This window comes from Euprymna scolopes, chromosome 14 (genome assembly GCF_053919585.1).
Source record: "Euprymna scolopes isolate OS-2025 chromosome 14, ASM5391958v1, whole genome shotgun sequence".
NCBI classification, from domain to species: Eukaryota; Metazoa; Mollusca; class Cephalopoda; order Sepiida; family Sepiolidae; genus Euprymna; species Euprymna scolopes.
Window position 1 is genome coordinate 115,303,482 of NC_136495.1, and position 22,060 is coordinate 115,325,541.

General features: G+C 31.8%; 1 protein-coding gene across 3 annotated transcripts in view; it reads right to left on the reverse strand.

The window, feature by feature from the left end:
• Positions 1 to 14,529: 14,529 nt before the first annotated feature.
• The window catches only part of LOC145293237 (uncharacterized), a 284,727-nt gene continuing 277,196 nt past the window's right edge, over positions 14,530 to 22,060 (reverse strand). For all 3 annotated transcript variants that reach the window (XM_080139807.1, XM_080139806.1, XM_080139805.1), the window contains 3 exons: positions 17,827 to 17,980; positions 16,928 to 17,174; positions 14,530 to 15,148 (listed from right to left, as the gene is read on the reverse strand). In XM_080139807.1, coding sequence (XP_079995933.1) covers positions 14,891 to 15,148; positions 16,928 to 17,174; positions 17,827 to 17,980 — 659 coding nt within the window. In that variant the 3' untranslated portion in view covers positions 14,530 to 14,890. The remainder of the gene's footprint in view (positions 15,149 to 16,927; positions 17,175 to 17,826; positions 17,981 to 22,060) is intronic.

The following is a 22,060-nucleotide window of genomic DNA, read 5'->3' on the forward strand; positions in this document are numbered from 1 at the left end:
ATATCAAAGGCCTTTGATAGGGCATAGGTCTACTTCACAAGATCTCCAGCTATGGTATAGCTGGAAATGTCTTTTCAATTATTAAATCATTTCTCTCTGATGGGTTCATAAGAGTAGTGGTTGATGGGCAGAAATCAGAAGCTCATGACATTAATGTGGAGTTCCTCAGAGGTTCATCCTGGGTCTAACTCTTTTCTTGATTGACATCAATGATCTTCCAAATCACATCCTTACATCATTCGTAGACATTTATGCTAATGACACTACCGTCTATGGCAGCACGTCAAAGGCTGTAAATGACCAAGTTCTCTCTGATTCTCTCTCCTCTGATCTTGAGTCTGTGGTACAATTGTTACATGATAAAAGGGATGTCCCCTTTTCATGTAAGTAAAAAAATAGAGAATTAGTTAAATTTAAATATGAAATAGGATAGTCAAGGATTCGAACTTGTGAAGCTAGATTTGGAATTAAAAATTCAAATCATAAGTTAAAATAAATACAGAATGTTATTGAAATAAGGAATTGCAATTGTTTAGCTTACATATTTGTATATGGAAAAGGAATGTAATAATGAAATTTGTTTCTGTTAAGGAATTTAATCGTCAATTGAAATTGTAAACATATTTTGTAAAAATGTTATTTGAAAAATAGGTTACTGAACTCGGGGTCATGTCAAGTTTGGCAACGTGACGCATGTCACCCAACGTTCTTTATGAGCACATGGTTAATCATGCGATGATGTGACGAGTTCTCAATATAGGTAGAGTTTTTGAGATGCAGTCTGGGAGTCTGGGAGAAGAGTTGGAGAGAAGCAGAGAGGTTCAGACCGATTCTCCATTAGAATCAAGACACTCTCTAGAAGTGAGAGGGTTTTAGAAATAACCATGTAAAGAAACTTTGAATTCCTCAAGCGAAATCATGGACCGGTCATGAAATAAAGGACGTCATCATCTTTGTGTATCTGCGTCTTGTGTTCATCTTGTGTTCATCATTACAACGAGAAAGGTAACGTGTTTATATTATATGCACAACTGTCAAAACGTAAATGTCAAACACACTATCTCTCGGTCTATCTATCAAGATATTCATGAATCTCCTCTCATTGAATTGGTTCTCTTGTAGTAACATGTACACTGTCTATTATATATATACAGAACTGTCTCTCTCTCTTTATATGTACTCTGTCTCTATATCTCACCAATGTCTCCATCTCTTACAACATGAACATTTTAAGACATATGAACACTTTTAAGACACAGAACGCTCAACACATGAACACTCTTAAGACCCCAAGTGTTAGGAAGTAGATTATCTGGTGACAAAAGAAATGGCAAATAAGATTTATCACTGGAAAATAAACAGTGAGGTAGACAAAAGAAACTTGACATGGGATAGTTGATCAGATTGACAGTAGCACTAGACCTGAGATATATTTAAATTTGGTTTGCGAGTTTGAGATTTAGAATTGACAATGAGTTTTATGACACAGGGAGTGGCTGTTTCGATAGAAACAGTTGATGGGCTACAAAGTTGGACAATGATGGTTGACAAGACAAAGATCAACCGATGATAGTCAGTTGAGTTGGATACTTGACGAGTTGAGAACTGGGCACAGTTGAAGTCAGATCTTGGCTTGGGCCAGGTCAGGAGAGATTTGGGAGACAGAGCTGAACTGATCAACTGACTGACAGAAATGGCCTCAATGTGTAGAGGGTCAACGGTGACACACAAAACCCAAAGTTCAACTGAAATATATGTGAAGCGTCGGAATCTTTTCTGTTTTTGTTTCCTTTTTATTTTTATACTTGTGAACCCGTGCACTCTCATCGACAGTCGCCAATGTGTAAAAGACAACAACCCTGCCATAAGAACAAAAGATGGAGAAGAAATCTGCAGCACACAACATTGAAATCGACGATTGTGGGTGGGGTCATGTGATGTCATAGGGTTGCTACTTACTGCATGCTTGCAGTCACAGTTTTGGAGGATAGTTTAATATTTATATACCTTATTAATCCTCTGGCTAGCTTGGGTAGGATTGAAACTGCTATCTTCAGACTGCTTACTTGGAACTGTAGAAACTCAACGCTTCTATCCACTGCGCCACGGGCCCTGAAGAGCAATCAAGGTTGGATTTTATGGTCTTATAAATCCAATATTGTGTTCTTATCTAGTCTTCCATTGTCGAGTTCATACTGAATGGTATTACTTTTATTTTTTTATTTTTTGAATCCTCTGAGATGAGGCTTCATAATTTGTGTATTCACTCTTTTGCAGACTGTTATCCTCATCTTCATAGTTGTTGTTTCATCAGATGATTCATTGGCTACAATGCAGTGAGACAACAACTACTGCAAAAAGGTTATAGAAAACATAAAAGTCACCTTCCCAATACATTAAGTCTAAAGTAGCTGAGCAGAGGCTTGATTCCCATGAATTTTAGTGAATAACAAACAGGATCCTGAACAAATGCGTGATCTTTATCTCAACCATCATCAATGGACTAATGATGATCTCCTCAGCATCTGATGAAGTCAAATCTTTTGCCAAAAATCTTTGCATCAAACTCCACTCTTTACAATCAAGATTGTTTACGGCCTAATTTTTCCCAATTTTTGGCTGCAATTACTATGAACAACATCCATATATCAGTTCGGGATGTTAAACTTGTGAAGAACCTTGATGCTAGTAAAGCAACTGGTCTTCAAAGCTTTCCATTCATAGTGCTTAAAAATCAAGCTAGTTTCAATTCTTAATTAAATTGAGAAAAACTTTATTAGATGTTTGTAGAAGTTGTAGGAGTGAACCTAAGTGACCTCAGGCCACATACTACTACCATGAAGAAAAGACATTGTTTCTTTAATCCTCTCTTTCTCTAAAAGAACTCAACTAACCAAGATACCCAAAAATCTATTCCCTTTTCTCTTCTGCTGTTGCTGCTCGCTCACCCACACACACTCTCTATATACAGACCAGTTAACTTCACCTCTATAAGCTGCAAAATCATGGAGATGCTGCTAAAACAGGCAATGATAACTCATCTTATGTCAACTTCAGTCATTTCAACCTCACAGTATGGTTTTATGCCAAAACATTCCTATCTTACGAATCTCCTGGTGATGGAAGAGTGGGTGATGAGGATAATGGAAGAGGGTGACATGGCGGACATGGGATTTTTAGACTTTGCCAAAGTGTTTGACTCCGTCAACCACCGTCTGCTTGTGCAAAAATTCTTTGTGAATAGTCTAAACAAATCGGTCAGCCACTGGATTCAAGTGTCTTCAAAAGTGGGTGCTAGCAGTGAAGTTCTACACGGGTTGGTGCTTGAATGAATTCCTTTCCTCCTATTCATCAACGACATACGAGATGCCATTGGTGATGATGTGCTGTTGTTTGCTGATGATGTCAACCTAGCGGCCTACCATAATCAGATTGGTCTTCTTCAGTTGAGTCTTCAGCATGTGTGGAGGTGCTCAACTGCATGCGGTTTTGACCTCAACGGCGGCAAATGTTGCCACATCGCAGTTGACAATTCATTGGAGTTGCCATTTACTTTTGGCACTGCAGAAAACTCTCAAGCAGATGTTGAGAAGACCTTGAGATGCTGGTTGATTCCAATTTCAAGCCTTCGAGTCATTGTATTCAGGGTGGCAACAAGGCAAGGAGTACGCTTTTTCTCATCAAGCACTTCTTTGCCAACCTCACTACAAAGATCTTCCGCTATATGTACGTATCATTAGTCTGACCTGTGTTTGAGTATGGCATCCAGGCATCGTTTTCATATCTGGTTTGTGACATTCAGCATCTAGAGTGAGTATGGAGGCTGGCAACCTGGTCAGTGCAAGGCTTTCATGACCTTCCTTACGAGACTGATCTGTGGTGACTGAACTTTTTCTCGCTCGAGTGCGGAAAACTGAGGGATGATCTAATTTTGGCCTATAACTTCCTTCATGGTTATTACGACCTTCCTCCAGCACCTGAACATGGACTGAGAGGATATGACCTGAAGCTGTTTCATAACCAACACAAAGCCGCATTTTTCATCCGTATATCAGCTCCCTGGAATAGACTGCCACTCGAGGTTGTCACTGCACCAACAACAGATCAGGTTAAGACAAAGTTGGACAAGTGCTGGTCAATTGTATTTCTGACTGTTTAAATTCACAGCGCCTCTCATTTGCTTTTTCTTTCTTCTGTAATGTAATCCCCCATTGAGGAGCATTAGAACTATGCTGAGGTAGCTTTGTATTCCTGGGTGACGCCAGATAACCCAAGGATTTAAGATAGAGAAGATAAATATATATATTTTATTTCATGTCAAAATAGATATTGTTTGAAACCAGAGAAATATATTTTTACGGCTAAAAGTTGATGACAGGAAATTTCATTTATAACATTGTCTGGCCTTAAATGAACTCAAGGTTGGATGTCAGAATTGACATCTGAACTTGGAAATCGTGAGAATGAGTAATTCAAATTTCAGGTGTGGGAATTGTACCCACGCAAAACCCTAAAAGCTTTCGATTTTGTGGCGAAATCTTATTGGCTGGGAGAATTTCCACCCCATCCACATACCTTACTATATATACGACCCTCATGCCAAAATTAGCCAGAGTGGAGAGTTTCCAGTTTAGTTGGAGTTGGGATTTGAGACGAATAGACCGTATAGAGACGTGACCCCTTCCCACCTCATCCGTCCATCTGTCGTTGTCTGTGAAGAGATTTGAGACTTTGGAAAAACTTACTATGAATTGAATGAGAATTGTAAAAACATTTTTGTACATAATTTTGTGAAAATTAAGCTTCTGTAGATAGACTACATGAGTTTGTCTTTCTTCCTGCCTGCTGCTTCGAGATTCGCTTTCAGCATACCAGATTTCATGTAACACCCTCAGAGGAGACTAGACTGCATGAGCCGAGATTTCTAAAGAAATAAGAGTCCTAACCACCTTCTCTTGAGTGAGGGGTTACACTTCCCATGCCCTTCTTAACGACGATGAAACATGCAATGTTTTAAACTATGCCGAATAAATTGAATAGATAAACTTAGCAATTGAAAACAGACAATGCTGCATGTTTAGTGCGATGCATACTTGCACGTTGCATATGGAAAATGTTTAAAGAAAGCAGCACACATCAAATCGCCTAGTGTCTTTGAGTGAATACTTAACTAAAAAATTAGTGCCCTACATATACGAGCAGGCCTGGTCAGTCAGTTTTTATGTCAAATAATGAACTAGCTCAGCCTTTTCAAGTTGTCCACTACAAATGGCACTACTATCCATATGAATTTCAGTAATATGGCCAGAGGAGGTCAGTTAGGTTTAAGTTTCAGAGATAGGTAGGCATTTGAGTTTTAAGCTGATGGACTGTTTGCGTTCAGTTTGATTCATTTATTTCAGAGGCTCTGGATATCGAAAAATTTTTTAGAGAATTGATCTGTTTTGTGTTCAATTAAAAGTGACTACTTGATTAAAAAAAAAAAAAAACTGTTAGTTCATATATATATATATATATATATATATATATATATTTAGGCAGCATTTTCTCATTTAGACAAATATTATTGAATAGCACAGAATTATTGTTCTAAAATTTTCCTTTTTGTCTTCTTCAATCTCCGAATAGTCCTTTTTGTATTTTTCTCGAAATTGTATAAGTTGGATCAATAATCGCGAGCGCTTTCAACAGAAGTACTATCATCCTCAGGCATATTGTAGAAATAAATGTAGAAATTGTCTTTTTAATTTACTTATATATACATTTTTTCCTAGTCACGTGGTAATTTGTTACAAGTGGGCGAATATTTTTTTTTTTTTGCATATATTAAACAGATTTATATACAAACACATATATACATTATTAAACATTTATCCCAAAAATTTCAAAAAAAACAAAAAAACAAAAAAAAAAACAAACAAACAAACACAATCGCTACATTTATTTCTACAGTATGCCTGAGGATGATAGAAGTACTTCTGTCGAAAGCGCTCGATTATGGATCCAACATATACAATTTCGAGAAAAACACAAAAAGGACTATTCGGAGATTGGAGAAGATAAAAAGGACAATTGTAAAACAGAATAATTCCGTGCTATTCAATAATATTTGTCTAAATATATATATATATATATATATATATATATATATATATATATATAAAATAGATGTGTGTGCTTTTGAAAATATTTAACCGATAAACTATTTGTCACAACACTGAAATTAACAGGAAATAATCATACACCAAGGTTGGTTCATAACAAGTAAAATCTTTGTTGTTTGGATGAATAAATGCATACAGAAATGTCGGCAAGATGAAATGTGCAAATGTTCATTTCAACTTGCCAACATATTTCTATTACTTTTGCACAAATTCATTCATAGCTCGCAGTGGGGTAATTTTAAATATTATCTGTCGATAGCTCAAACGGTAGGAAATGCTGGAGTGTTAAAATGTTTTGGTTTCGATTTTAACTGATGGCATCCAAGTCATTTTTTTGATAAAACTTGAAATCCGTACTAATATAAAATAAATCTATGTACAAATAAAAATCAGTACTAATATAAAATAAATCTATGTACAAATAAAAATCAGTACTAATATAAAATAAATCCATGTACAAATAAAAATCCGTACTAATATAAAATAAATCCATGTACAAATAAAAATCAGTACTAATATAAAATAAATCCATGTACAAATAAAAATCGGTACTAATATAAAATAAATCTATGTACAAATAAAAATCAGTACTAATATAAAATAAATCTATGTACAAATAAAAATCGGTACTAATATAAAATAAATCCATGTACAAATAAAAATCGGTACTAATATAAAATAAATCTATGTACAAATAAAAATCGGTACTAATATAAAATAAATCTATGTACAAATAAAAATCGGTACTAATATAAAATAAATCCATGTACAAATAAAAATCGGTACTAATATAAAATAAATCTATGTACAAATAAAAATCGGTACTAATATAAAATAAATCTATGTACAAATAAAAATCAGTACTAATATAAAATAAATCCATGTACAAATAAAAATCAGTACTAATATAAAATAAATCTATGTACAAATAAAAATCGGTACTAATATAAAATAAATCCATGTACAAATAAAAATCAGTACTAATATAAAATAAATCTATGTACAAATAAAAATCAGTACTAATATAAAATCTATGTACAAATACAAATCGGTACTAATATAAAATAAATCTATGTACAAATAAAAATCGGTACTAATATAAAATAAATCTATGTACAAATTAAAATCAGTACTAATATAAAATAAATCTATGTACAAATAAAAATCAGTACTAATATAAAATAAATCTATGTACAAATAAAAATCAGTACTAATATAAAATAAATCTATGTACAAATAAAAATCAGTACTAATATAAAATCTATGTACAAATAAAAATCAGTACTAATATAAAATAAATCTATGTACAAATAAAAATCAGTACTAATATAAAATCTATGTACAAATAAAAATCAGTACTAATATAAAATAAATCCATGTACAAATAAAAATCAGTACTAATATAAAATAAATCTATGTACAAATAAAAATCAGTACTAATATAAAATAAATCTATGTACAAATAAAAATCAGTACTAATATAAAATCTATGTACAAATAAAAATCAGTACTAATATAAAATAAATCCATGTACAAATAAAAATCAGTACTAATATAAAATAAATCTATGTACAAATAAAAATCAGTACTAATATAAAATCTATGTACAAATAAAAATCAGTACTAATATAAAATAAATCTATGTACAAATAAAAATCAGTACTAATATAAAATAAATCCATGTACAAATAAAAATCAGTACTAATATAAAATAAATCTATGTACAAATAAAAATCAGTACTAATATAAAATCTATGTACAAATAAAAATCCGTACTAATGTAAAATAAATCTATGTACAAATAAAAATCAGTACTAATATAAAATAAATCCATGTACAAATAAAAATCAGTACTAATATAAAATAAATCTATGTACAAATAAAAATCGGTACTAATATAAAATAAATCCATGTACAAATAAAAATCGGTACTAATATAAAATAAATCTATGTACAAATAAAAATCAGTACTAATATAAAATAAATCTATGTACAAATAAAAATCAGTACTAATATAAAATAAATCTATGTACAAATAAAAATCAGTACTAATATAAAATAAATCTATGTACAAATAAAAATCAGTACTAATATAAAATCTATGTACAAATAAAAATCAGTACTAATATAAAATAAATCTATGTACAAATAAAAATCAGTACTAATATAAAATCCATGTACAAATAAAAATCAGTACTAATATAAAATAAATCTATGTACAAATAAAAATCAGTACTAATATAAAATCTATGTACAAATAAAAATCAGTACTAATATAAAATAAATCCATGTACAAATAAAAATCAGTACTAATATAAAATAAATCTATGTACAAATAAAAATCAGTACTAATATAAAATAAATCTATGTACAAATAAAAATCAGTACTAATATAAAATCTATGTACAAATAAAAATCAGTACTAATATAAAATAAATCCATGTACAAATAAAAATCAGTACTAATATAAAATAAATCTATGTACAAATAAAAATCAGTACTAATATAAAATCTATGTACAAATAAAAATCAGTACTAATATAAAATAAATCTATGTACAAATAAAAATCAGTACTAATATAAAATAAATCCATGTACAAATAAAAATCAGTACTAATATAAAATAAATCTATGTACAAATAAAAATCAGTACTAATATAAAATCTATGTACAAATAAAAATCAGTACTAATATAAAATAAATCCATGTACAAATAAAAATCAGTACTAATATAAAATAAATCTATGTACAAATAAAAATCAGTACTAATATAAAATAAATCTATGTACAAATAAAAATCAGTACTAATATAAAATCTATGTACAAATAAAAATCAGTACTAATATAAAATAAATCCATGTACAAATAAAAATCAGTACTAATATAAAATAAATCTATGTACAAATAAAAATCAGTACTAATATAAAATCTATGTACAAATAAAAATCAGTACTAATATAAAATAAATCTATGTACAAATAAAAATCAGTACTAATATAAAATAAATCCATGTACAAATAAAAATCAGTACTAATATAAAATAAATCTATGTACAAATAAAAATCAGTACTAATATAAAATATATGTACAAATAAAAATCAGTACTAATATAAAATAAATCCATGTACAAATAAAAATCAGTACTAATATAAAATAAATCCATGTACAAATAAAAATCAGTACTAATATAAAATAAATCTATGTACAAATAAAAATCAGTACTAATATAAAATCTATGTACAAATAAAAATCGGTACTAATATAAAATAAATCTATGTACAAATAAAAATCAGTACTAATATAAAATAAATCTATGTACAAATAAAAATCGGTACTAATATAAAATAAATCCATGTACAAATAAAAATCGGTACTAATATAAAATAAATCTATGTACAAATAAAAATCAGTACTAATATAAAATAAATCTATGTACAAATAAAAATCGGTACTAATATAAAATAAATCCATGTACAAATAAAAATCGGTACTAATATAAAATAAATCTATGTACAAATAAAAATCAGTACTAATATAAAATAAATCTATGTACAAATAAAAATTTTCAATCGAGAATTTGTTCTGTAATAATAAATACAAAATCTGCATGAATTAAATTATGTATTTCCTGACCGGGTTCCCCAGCCCGCTAGTCAAAATAAAATAGTGTTATTTATTTCAAAACAAAGTTATAATTTTATCTCGAAAGAAAAACCATTGCACTGACAGACATGAACGAGTGGCATGCAGCCAGTGTTGAAATTAAGCACTAAATCTGGAAACAGACACGTGGATGATGGCAACCTGTGCACTGCCTAGAGCTACATGCAGATTCCATGAACAAAGCAGCCATGGGACACCATTCTGCTGGCCTGGTTCCCAGTTGGATACAACATGGTAGCCTTCAAACCCAATGTAAACAAGTTCTTGTTGAGCCATCTTCATAAATAATCAAATTCTACCCAATTTATACCATTAACGATTACTACACTACCATCTTGCATTCATTAAGCTTTATAAAGGCCCAAAGGCTACTCGAGTATAAGTGATGACTCCCAAGTAAAAAAAAAAAAAATTTATTTATAAGAAAAACTTTTGTACCATGTTTTCTATACTAATTCAAACATCTTGAATCTGTTTGAATCAGTCGGTGCTACTTAAGCTTTTTGCAATGTTTTTCAAACTCTATACAACAGTTTTAGCATCTGCTGTTGAATACAACCATCTTTCACTGGATTTGGACAGCAATAATCGGTACTTGTTAAGAGAGTTGACAAATTGATTTTTTTTTTTCTTTAATATGTCATTTTAAGCAAAAACAATATTACATAATATTTTCCACATGACAATTAAGTAATATATCCAAAAAAATTATGCAAAATTCGAGTAGAACAACTGCTATTGTGTTTTTAGTTAAAAACAAATCTATCGCTATAGACAACAAATATTGCAGCCATGAACAAGTAACCTAAAATACTTGTTCCGGGTTACGTGCCCTTTGTGTAGACTTTTACTGTCAACTTTATAAAGTGTCAGAACAAAGCCATTTTACCCAATTTTCCGTAAAAATTACTATAAGTAACTTTCTTTGATGACTTTTCATAATTTTTAGGATATATTACTATTTTCGACATGACAATTAAGTATGTAATATTGTTTTTGCTTAAAATGATACATTTAAAAAGAAAATCCGTACTTGTACAGGTTAATCAAGACAACAAAAAAAAAAAAAAAAAAAAAAAAAAAAAAAAGGTTATATTGTACATATCTGTTATGGAATGATACAGCGAAAAAAAAAAAACAATTTGTTATATTGAGCAAAAGTTAATCTGGTTTTGATTTTTAGGAAGAAAAGCTAGTATTAAAGATGGGGAGGAAGTGTCGGCGCTTTAAACCGAGTTATCTCCCCTATAGTGTGTTAAAAAAATTTAAAGATGGCCGTCATAAAAATGTGTTTTTCTGCTGTAACCCCCCCCCAAAAAAAATCTACTCGATCAAATTAAGTGAATTCCCCCTACCCCCAGAGATCTTCAGTCCAAAGTACAATATAACCTTTTTTTGATATTTTCATTTTTTAATCTCTTGATTAAATACAAGTACCAATAAATTGATGTGTCAACTTTCTTTAACCTGCGCGTGCGTGGTCCCCCTTTGGTGCTGTATGTGAGATGACGCCACAAAAAAAAAAGTGAAGAAATGATGAATGTGAGAAATGTGAATGGTCAATATTGCCTTCACATTTTCATCAGATGTCAGAAAATCTAATGGATGGGGCAAAACATGTCATTTTTGAGCCCCTGAATCCCAGTTAAAATGGGCAAACAGTGCAGTTTCACACCTTAAGACATGTATATTTGAATTCAGCACCATGGAAAACCACTATATAGACATAGATATAAAGGTTTTGCGTAGTCTGAAAAAAGAGTTCCAAAAAGACATGTTTTTTTAGCCCTAAAAGTCCCAGAGGAATGCGAACCAGAATTTTGCCAGGGTCACCCATACTGAATTTATATTAAGAACAATGGCTGCCACATTTTGGCCAAGTTTCAGGAAAATCTAATGGATGGATCAAAAGTTATGGGGCAAAAAGTGCCATTTTTTACATCTTTTGAGCCCCTGGGGACACTAAATCCCAGTGTAAATGGATAACAGTTCAATTTCAGGCCTTAACACATGTATATTTGAGCTGACCACCATGAAAAATCACTATTATAGTCAGACATATCAAGTTTGAGAAATTTGAAAAAAGAGCCACAAACATAGGCGTTTTTAGCACTGAAAGTCCACGGGGACGCGAACCAGAATATTGCCAGGGTCACTCATACTGGATTTATATTAAGAACAATGGGCTCCATATTTTGGCCAAGTTTCAGAAAAATCTAATGGATGGATCAAAAGTGTCATTTTTTAATCTTTTGAGCCCCTGGGACGCAATGGGAATTTTTGTCAAAATTTTTTTTTACTGTGCACATCTATTTAATGAAACAATTTGTGGCAAAATTTCAGAAAATACTAATGGACGGTTATCTGGCAATCGTCTGGACTAATGGACGCCACTGAAAACCTAGGTCCCTCTCCAATAAATCGGGGGACCAACAAGCACTCAGTAATCATACCTACCTTGACAGGCAGAACAAGACAAAAATGAGGGTGCCAATGGTTAACAACACGAACTCAGCGTGCCAAGTTTGCATCCACTTTGTTCCACAGAAACACTTTCATAAAATCAAAACCAGACCTTGTATCAAACCTCCTGAAGAGGAGGTAAATGAAATAAGATTAAAAAAAGACAAAAGAAAAAAATGAAAAACAATGTTTTATTTCAAATAAAATATTACAGAGTTTCTCTTGTAAGACGAGAGGAGAGGGAGGGGTTCTTTTCATTTTGGTGGCGGTGGTGGGTTGTAAAGTTATTAAAATTTTATCATCACATATCCTCATATCACTTAATGGAACGAGTATAGAATCTACACCGGCTTGATGATAGTACAACACTGATAGGAAAGTTTTTACTATCAATGAACAGTTAAAAAGTGTGAGGGGTGGGGGGGGGTTCAAATATATTAGTAAATTTTCTGAAGAAAATTTACAGTCTGGCTTGCATGTTTTATGATAAATCAACCCTTCTTGGGCTATTTATTCTGAAACTATACCTATTTCTGACGATTCATTGAATAAAATTCAGATAGACAGGTTGCTATTTTTAACAATTGCTGGAGGGTAAAATTTTTATTTTGTATACAATACTTTTAATTATATCCGTTAAACGTACACACACACACACACGTGTGGGAAAGAAATTCAATTATTCTTATTAATTTTTAAGAATTTTTCAGAGATATTCAAAGCTTCTAAATTTGAACATTTTTTTTTTTTTTTTTGGCTTTTGAGTAAATTCTATAAGCCTATCTTAACATTTTACAGATTTTTATATTTTTAAAAACAATTTCAAGCTCCCTCTTCCCAAAACAACGCCAATTTCCGATATCTACATTTTATTTCTTTGTTGAATGAAGAACAAAGCTCTTTATTTTTTTTCCGGACTAAAACATTCTTGCATAAACATTTTGTTAAAGAAATAGAATTTTACTACAGAAATTCCATTTGGATAAAAAAAAAAAAGAAAAAGCCTTTTTACACTAATGATAGGATTCATTATGTTAAATAAATAGCAGACAATCCTCCGTTACGGAGTTAGATTGAGTAAAGGAAGTTCTGGGTGCCTCTCGAAAATGGGAAGTGAAGGGGAGGGAGTAAAAATCAAAGAGCTAAGGTAGTGGAATTCTGAGGTAACCATTATTTTTTTTTTTTTTTTTCAATTTTTAAAAGATGTGGTCAACTATCTCTCTAGCAACCTACCAGCGGTCTGCCATGAATTAATGACTTCCGATAGATTACAAGCAATGAATTCGAAAGAACGAAAGTGAGCAATAAAATGACCCCAGGGTCACCAGTGACCCCCACCCCCCAAATGCAATGTGACGCATAATTCTACAAAAACTTTCCTCCTTAGCATACCCCTCCCCCATCATTATTATATACACATAAAATTGAAAACTGGGGTTGAGTATGTGTAACAGTAACATATCTTTCAGTTATGAGAGATTACTTCATTAATTTATTGATATGCATGATCAGAAGTTTAATATTTAACACCTTTGATATTTATTTACTCTGAATAGCAAAGCAATGTGTTGTGCAATTCTTAAAACAGACGGACTACAAGAAAACGGTGAAATTGAATTAACAGAAGAATAAGAGGATGAGACAGGTAGACAATATAAACAAACCAAAAAGTGAATGAGGTTTTAATCTAAATAAATTTTCAAATTTTATTTTTTTTAAAAATCATTGCATTAAAAAAGTGGGGTGGGATTAATGTAAAAAAAAAAAAAAAAGACAGGATAAAAAAATAAAGTCTAAAACTGAACCTTCACACGTACACTCAAAATATAACAATTTCATAACAGAGGAGAGGGAGAGGAGTGAAAAGAAGGAGTTGTGGGAGGAAGAAAAAAAAAAAAACATTCAGAATCACAATCATATCCAAAACCAACTTCCCTTATACATAAACACACGTCTCAAACAGAATCACATGCAACAATCTTTCTTCTCCCCTTTCATTATGGAGGGATATGAAATAAAATAAATGTATGTAGACTTTTTACCAAAAAGTATGAACAAGAACGTATTTAAAAAAAAAAAAAAAAAAAAACACTGTAATTTGCAAACCTTTGCTGCAAGTTAGGAGTGAGGTGATCACCCCCATATAATAAAAAAAAAAAAAAAAAAAAAAAAAAAAGCCAGTTTCTTCAAGAGTATTTGATGGTATCTATCCAATATAAAGAACAACTCAAAATTAGAATTAATTTGTAGATTAAGTCTTTTTAATCCATCATTATTAAATTCCGAGATTATAACACGAAGTGCTTTAATAGCAGCATCAATAGCAATTGTAATAGTATATATTTTGTTGTTGAGGTTGAAATTCAGATTCATGTCATTAAATACATTTTTCCCAAGTCATTAGACTTTCCAATGGCTACCTCGATTATAAATACAGAGGGAATTTGGCCATACTATTAAGACAAATAAAAAAGGAAGCATCTCGAAGAAATGCTATCAAGTGTTTAAAAAAGATTGTAGAGTCAATTTGTTGAACGAGTATACCATACGGCATCGTTCCTCCACCCGCATCTGATCCATTACAGAAGATGCTTTGCACCTCACTTAGCAACGGCATTGTTGGCTGCAGAGTTTGTGGGAGCTGCCGCTATTTTGGGACGGAGCGGCATCTTTGAGGTGATCAGTCTGTCAACCATGTTCTTTGCATAGCGGAGACGATAGTAGAGATCCTTGGTCGTGCCAAATTTCTGCAACGTCTGCACGCGGAACGTCTTGCAGTTTCTCTTTTCGTCAAAGTAAGTCACGGCTCCCATCACGGGGCACAAGATCAGTTTCGTGTGATCCTCAAAGAAATTGATCTGAAAAACAATAAAATTATTTTTAAGAGTTGATTGGTAGTGTGTGCATACATTTATAATAGAAAGAACAGTTGTCTGTGTGTTTGCTTGTTCAGCTAAAAGTAAAAAAAAACCTACAAAACAAACACCCACAGAACTGGGATATTCTTGATAAGTGTTGAGGGTCAACTGGGCTAGACATTTTCAAGGAAAGGAGTGGGGGAGGGGGGACCGTTTTTCAGCATTATGTACTAATTTGGGAAGAAATGGGGGGGGGAAGAGAGAGAAATGCTTAGTTTGATCAATTTGGTTTTTTTTTTTCCTTCCAGAGGAAATTCAAATTTTAATGAGAACCATCGCAATGCAGCCATCTTGGCAATTTCAGCTACAAAGTGGGGGGGGGGGGGTGGCATCAGGAAAGATAACTTCAATTAATTCTTGAAGTTTGTCAAAACACACATGAAGTTTTAATTTTATGAATTTGTGAAATGATTTTTTGAAAAAATAAAAATAAAAATAAAAAATAAAATATAATTATTCAAAACTAAAAATAACCTTGTCAAATTTGTGAAATTATTTTTTGAAAAAAAAAAAAAAAATAAATAAAATATAATCATTCAAAACTAAAAATCTTGTCAAATTTTGACAAACTCCACAAATTAGATGGAACTATCTTCCCTAGTCTATCAATATGTGACTGACAGTAATTGAGTTCAATATCGGTTATAGGTCTTATATAAAAGCAAGTTTGAAAGCGGAACAAAAACATTGTTAACCTCCAATTCTTCAGACCAGGTTATGAAGATTGCGAGGTGAAAATCTGCCAGTCATTATCCGCAAACTAATATCTTGTTCATTGTTTTTATGTTCATAAAAATTATCCATGAACATGTGTTTTGTGTTAACTAGCAATCATCAGCAGGGCTTAACTTTGGCAAGGATTGAACCCACACCTACATTGTATTTAATTTTAATACTGGGCTTGTCTGAAAATATTAATGGATTTTACTGCTTAAATAAATAAAAAAAAAAATCTGGTTTTATCAATGGAGGCCTCCGTTCATTTTTGAAAGAGAATAGACCCCCCCCCCTGTAAGTGTAGCTGCGCATGGAATTGTGAAGCAAGGGTTGCACAATCCTAACCACACCTCTCCTGAATCGGCACACTACTTGAGTCCAGTAGCAAGGAAGTCCAGGATGACTGGAAGCAATGCTAAAATAAGTGGAGAACACATTCAACACCTAGAATTCTGAAATGGTCACCCATTTTAGTACTGCACAGGCTCAATGTTGCTTAACTTTGGTGATTAAATGGGAACCAGTGTGTCACCGTGATTATGTTGTATGGTTTTATCTACTATTGCGAATAAAAATTAACATGCACATATTCTATAGTATGGTGTCTCCAAAAATAAAATAAAAATGATGTAGATATCGCTCACACTTTAACTTATCGTTGTCTGGACAATAATGGCCATCAATTTGAAAAAATTTGCGAATATGATTCTTCAATTACGTTTGTCTTCTGGATTTGAAGACATTCCATTTAACTCTACATTCATAAATAACGGTTTTATAACGATGCAAATATGAGCATATTTTTCGAGACATCCTGCATATACGTGTCTGCATATATTTTGTTTTAGGAGAGAAAAAAAAAAAAAAAAAAAAGAAAAAGAAAAAGAAAAAGCTCCAAAGCATCACATTACTTTTTTGTAAATTATAATTTTTGAATTATCAAAAGTAATTTTAATGAAGAAGAAAAAAAAAAAAAAAAAAAAAAAAAAAATTTGCACACACCTGTACTGTTCCATTACTAAGATGTAGATTGATAGCACTTCGAGTTCGGAACCAAGTCTTCAAGAACGGCAAGCGGCAGTAGTTGTCACTGTCCCGTGGAGAAATGTCGGCACCAGCCTTCAGCAAGTGTTCACTCATGTAGTTTCGGAAATATTTCAGCAGAGTCACTTTCTTCGTCAAGCTTTCTGGGAAGTTCGTCATGGTGAAGTACTTTTCCGTACCATCTCGTTCAATATATTCCATATTTCTGAAAAAAGATTCCGGTTAGAGTGTCAAAGAATTCTGGCGATAAATCACATTTTCAAATTCTTGTACAAATTTGTTATCAACTCTTTAGATATAAGACAAAAATTGATTTTTACGTTTCCAAAAAGGAAAATTATTCACATCAATTCTTTGATTTCTACCAGTAATGCTAAATTTTTTTTAGGGAAAAAAATGATATACAATACATATTTTTTGAGATATTTTAAGGATTCTGTAATGAGTTTTCAAAAATATTGATTGGTTTGCTTTGTGGCATATCAATGCTCTCAGAATACACTACTCCTGGAATACACACGTATATAAGATGGGAGAAAACACAGATCAATACGATTCATTGGATGTGGTTTCATGTGTGGCATAGTCATCTATGGGCGAGTTAATGCCGAATAGTTACGCAATATAATTCTAGAGGTAGGATAATTATTTATGTTTTTAGTAAAGACTTGTTTTAAGAAGTTTCATAGACAAAGTGGAAACATCACAATAAAAAAACCCAACAAACATTCAGAGAACAAACAATGGCTCAACCACCAAGTGGCCCATATTTTTTTTTTATTACTTCTCTTAGGAGTGGGTGAACAAATTCGTAGGTCCACTGAAAGAGCAGTGAAAAAATATTGATAAATACTTACTCGGCGTTGACCATTAATATAAGCCGTGTAGAGTCATTAAATAGAACTCCAAAACTGTTATCAGACAACATGTAACCGATGCCATATTTGTCACTGTAGTCAACCCACTTGCTGACCCAATACAAAGGAATGGCGGCTGGATCTTCTAAATCCTCTGAAAAAAAAAAAAAAAAAATTTTTTTTTAACAATGTTCATTGGAGAAAAAAAAAAAAAAAAAATCACACAGTAGAGAATGACGAGATATCCAAGTTATTGGATTAAACTACTGCAACTCTTGCATCTCGTCAAGTTTTCAACATCATAGTAAAAAAAAGCTAACATTGTTGAATATGTGGATGAACTTTAATATGAAGGCGATGAAAACACATATCAGAGACTTTAACTGATCCAATAAAGTCCGAAAATGATTTCAATTTTGCCAAAGATGAAAGAAAATTCTAATAACAAATCAATAAACCACACACACACATATATATATATATATATATATATATATATATATATATATATATATAAAATCAGCAAATTTAATAGCAATACAGACACAAAATCTTAATAGAAATTTAATATTAAACTGTTTCCATAACACATGGTGGATTTAACTAGAACTGATAATTCATAAAATATACTTAAATATATTTTAATTTGTCCAGATTTTGTGTATTATTATTATTATTATTATTATAGAGTCATGATTTCAAAAGTTAAGAAAAAAAAAAAAAAAAAAAAAAAAAAAAAGTATATAGGTGCCATCAGCTAGAATTGAAACCAAAAGCAAAACTGTAGCATTCAAAGCTGGTGATGTTACCCCATTACCAATGTGAAACGCATATAAACTGATTAAAAATAAACCAAGATGAATGTACAAAATATATAACGATTTTTTTTCAATTTTGACCAATTTTTAACCCCTTAAAAACTATTTTAACCAGTTAAAGACCCATAAAAGAACGGGCCATAAAAATACCAAGCATTTGAGGCATCTAGTGCTGCTCTGTGACTTTAGTTTTGGAAGAGATAGAGTTTGAAAATATGGAGGCAGACAGACATAGTGAGTTTTATAAATTAGATTTACGCATGACTAAATCTATTTCTATTTACAGATCTTTCTTACAAAAAAAGACAGTCACTTATCTTTCTGTATGAGAAAGAAAAACAGAGAGAGGGGAAAAAAGTCTATGTGAGTGCATAACACCTAAGACCCGCCACTTCCTAACGGTTTCGCGCTTGGCGGTGTACCTTGAACATTTGTTATATTACATTCCAGTCAGTTCCCAATTATATCAACATAACCATTTTAATCAATGTACGGCACAATCACGTTGACACACCGGTTCTAGCCAGATCACCAAAGTCAAGCAATGTTGAACCTGGCCAGTACCAGATGGGTAACCGTTTGGGAAGGCTAGGTGCTGTATGTACCTTCTGGGAAGGTTGGGCGTGAGGCCAGCACTACCCCCCCCCCCAAAAAAAAAAACAAAAAACAAACAAAAAAAAAAAAAAAACTTCTCGCTACAAAAGCATTTACAAAGTTGTGGATTGTCTATGCCCCTGAAGGGGCTCAAGCCAATGGATGGATTTTAATCAATTGTTATTGATAAAATATTCGAATAAGCTATACCAACAGCTGATCCATGTTTTATTAGCTAATCTTCAAAAGACCTATTGACAGGTGACGGTATAAAAAACATTAGAAAGGAATATTTTATTTTTGCAAGATCGTATACTCAATCCATTTCTATTATTTTACTTAATTTTTAGACAAAAAAACAAACAAATTTTCTTTAATATTTATGTTAAAGAAACATTCATTTTAGTATTTTAAAATAAGAAAACATTCCAAGATGTTTATGAAATAAAAAATACTAAATTACTAATAAAACAAGCTGTGTGTGCGTGGTCCCCCTTTGGTGCTGCATGTGAGATGACGCCACAAAAAATACTGAAGAAATGATGAATGTGAGAAGTGTGAAGCGCCAACGTTGCCTTCACATTTTCACAAAATTTTAAAAAAATCTAATAGATGGGGCAAAAGTTATGGGGTAAAAAGTGTCATTTTTTGACATTTTGGGGCATTGGTGACCCTTTTTGAGCTCCTGGAATGCTGAATCCCAGAAAAAAAAAAAAAAAAAAAAAAAAAAAAAAAGGACAAATGATGCAGTTTCACACCTTAAGACATGTATATTTGAATTCAGCATCATGGAAAACTGCTATATAGACATACATATCAAGTGTTTGCGTAATATGAAAAAAGAACTCCAAAAAGGCACGTTTTTTTTTTTTTTTGCTCTAAAAGTCCAAGAATTTTGCCAGAGTCACCCATACTGAATTTATATTAAGAACAATGGGCTTCACATTTTGGCCAAGTTTCAGAAAAATCTAATAGATGGATCAAACGTTATGGGGCAGCCCCTGGGGGCATAATGGGAATTTTTTGAAAAAAAAAAAAAAAAAAAAAAAAAAAAAAAAAAAAAGAAGGTTTTCACTGTGCACATCTATTTAATGAAATACAATTTATGGTAAAATTTCAAGAAAAACTAATCGACGGTTATCTGGCAATAGTCCGGACTAACGGACGCCACTGAAAACATAGGCCCCTCTCAGATAAATCGGGGGACCAATAAATTTATATTCTTGGACAAATACAGTTTCTCTAATAAATATGCATGTTAAAAACCTTCACTTGAGTATTGTAAACATCCATGATATTTATTTTTGTTTAGTCATCTTCAGACATGAATGACTGCAGGGAGTGAAATAGAATATATATAAAGAAAGAAAATGAAATATGGATGATATATTTTCATAAGTCAAATTACAACGCAATCTTTCGTAAAATAAACATTTATTAATTTTAAATGTTTATTTTACGAAATATTGCGTTGTAAATTGACTTATTTAACAATGTTTATATCATTAACAATCTATATATCTATAATATAAAGCTGAACGTCTGTGTGTGTGTCTGGTCACGAATAGGCTCCTATATGGTTGACTATTATAGAAAACTGATCACATATAATGATAGATGTATCGAGACACAGGAATGGGTATGTTTGATTTGGCATAATGATGATTCATTAAAATTGTGGGGTCTGCGTACGCGCCTGGTCCACAAAGTATGGAAATAAGAAATTTAAAAATTAAAAATAAAACGTTTACAAGTGTTTTTGATATAGATGTACATAATACTTTGATAAGTATGTTTTAACTTAAATAGGGATGGTATAATAAAATTGTGGGGTCTGCGTTCGCGCCTGGCCTCCATAGAATGGAAACAGGCACAAACTTTAATAAAGACTTTTCATATCTATCTGTGTAAGTATACTGTGATAAGTTTAAATTTGAAGAAATATGGTATAATAAAATTATGGGGTGTTCGTTCGCGCCTGACCTCCATAGAATGGAGGTATGTCACAAAGTTTAACAAAGTTTTTTAATATAGATCCACAGAATATTGTGATAAGTGTTTCAGTGTGAACAGGTATGGTATAATAAATTATGAGGTTTATCTATTTTATTTTTACTTTCATCATACTTTGCTTTGGTTTTGATACCCCTAAATTCGAAACTATCTCTTTACAATCCTTCCTTTTCATAACCTATCGTACTTTCATAAATCAGTATTTTCTGTAGGCTGTTTTTGAACCCAGTCAACGACGGGTACTTTTGCTAGTATATATATATATATCATTATATGCTGACCTACATTTTCAAGTTTAAAATATAAAACTCACAAGGGCCAGATTTTCAAGGTACACTGCTGATTGCAAAACACGTTCTTAAAAGAAAGTGTTGTGTCTCTGGCATCATGCCCTGTCACCTAAAAAACGTCTAAATTGTAAATTAAATTTTAGCCCCCCCCCCTTCGCCCTTTCATGACAAGCATCATCTCACTACAACCAGTCAACAATTTCCCGCACCATCTGTGCCTAAAGCTAAATCCCAATTCCATTAACCAATTTTTTTTTCCAATAACCACTCGCCTGTGCAATTGTTCTGCTAGCCTCTGTTCCAACTAAAATGGTTGTCTGCAAGTTCAATGTAAACAAGTTCTTATTGAACCACCCCTTAAATCAAATTCTACCTAATTTCCACCACTAATGATCACTAAGCTGTTTTCTCGGTGGCCAAGTTACACCCATTAACCTTTATCCCTGACTGGCCTTTGAGTCTTGATAAGTGGCAATCTCTTGTAAAAAAAACAGAAAAACACGTCTTAGAAGTTGCTTA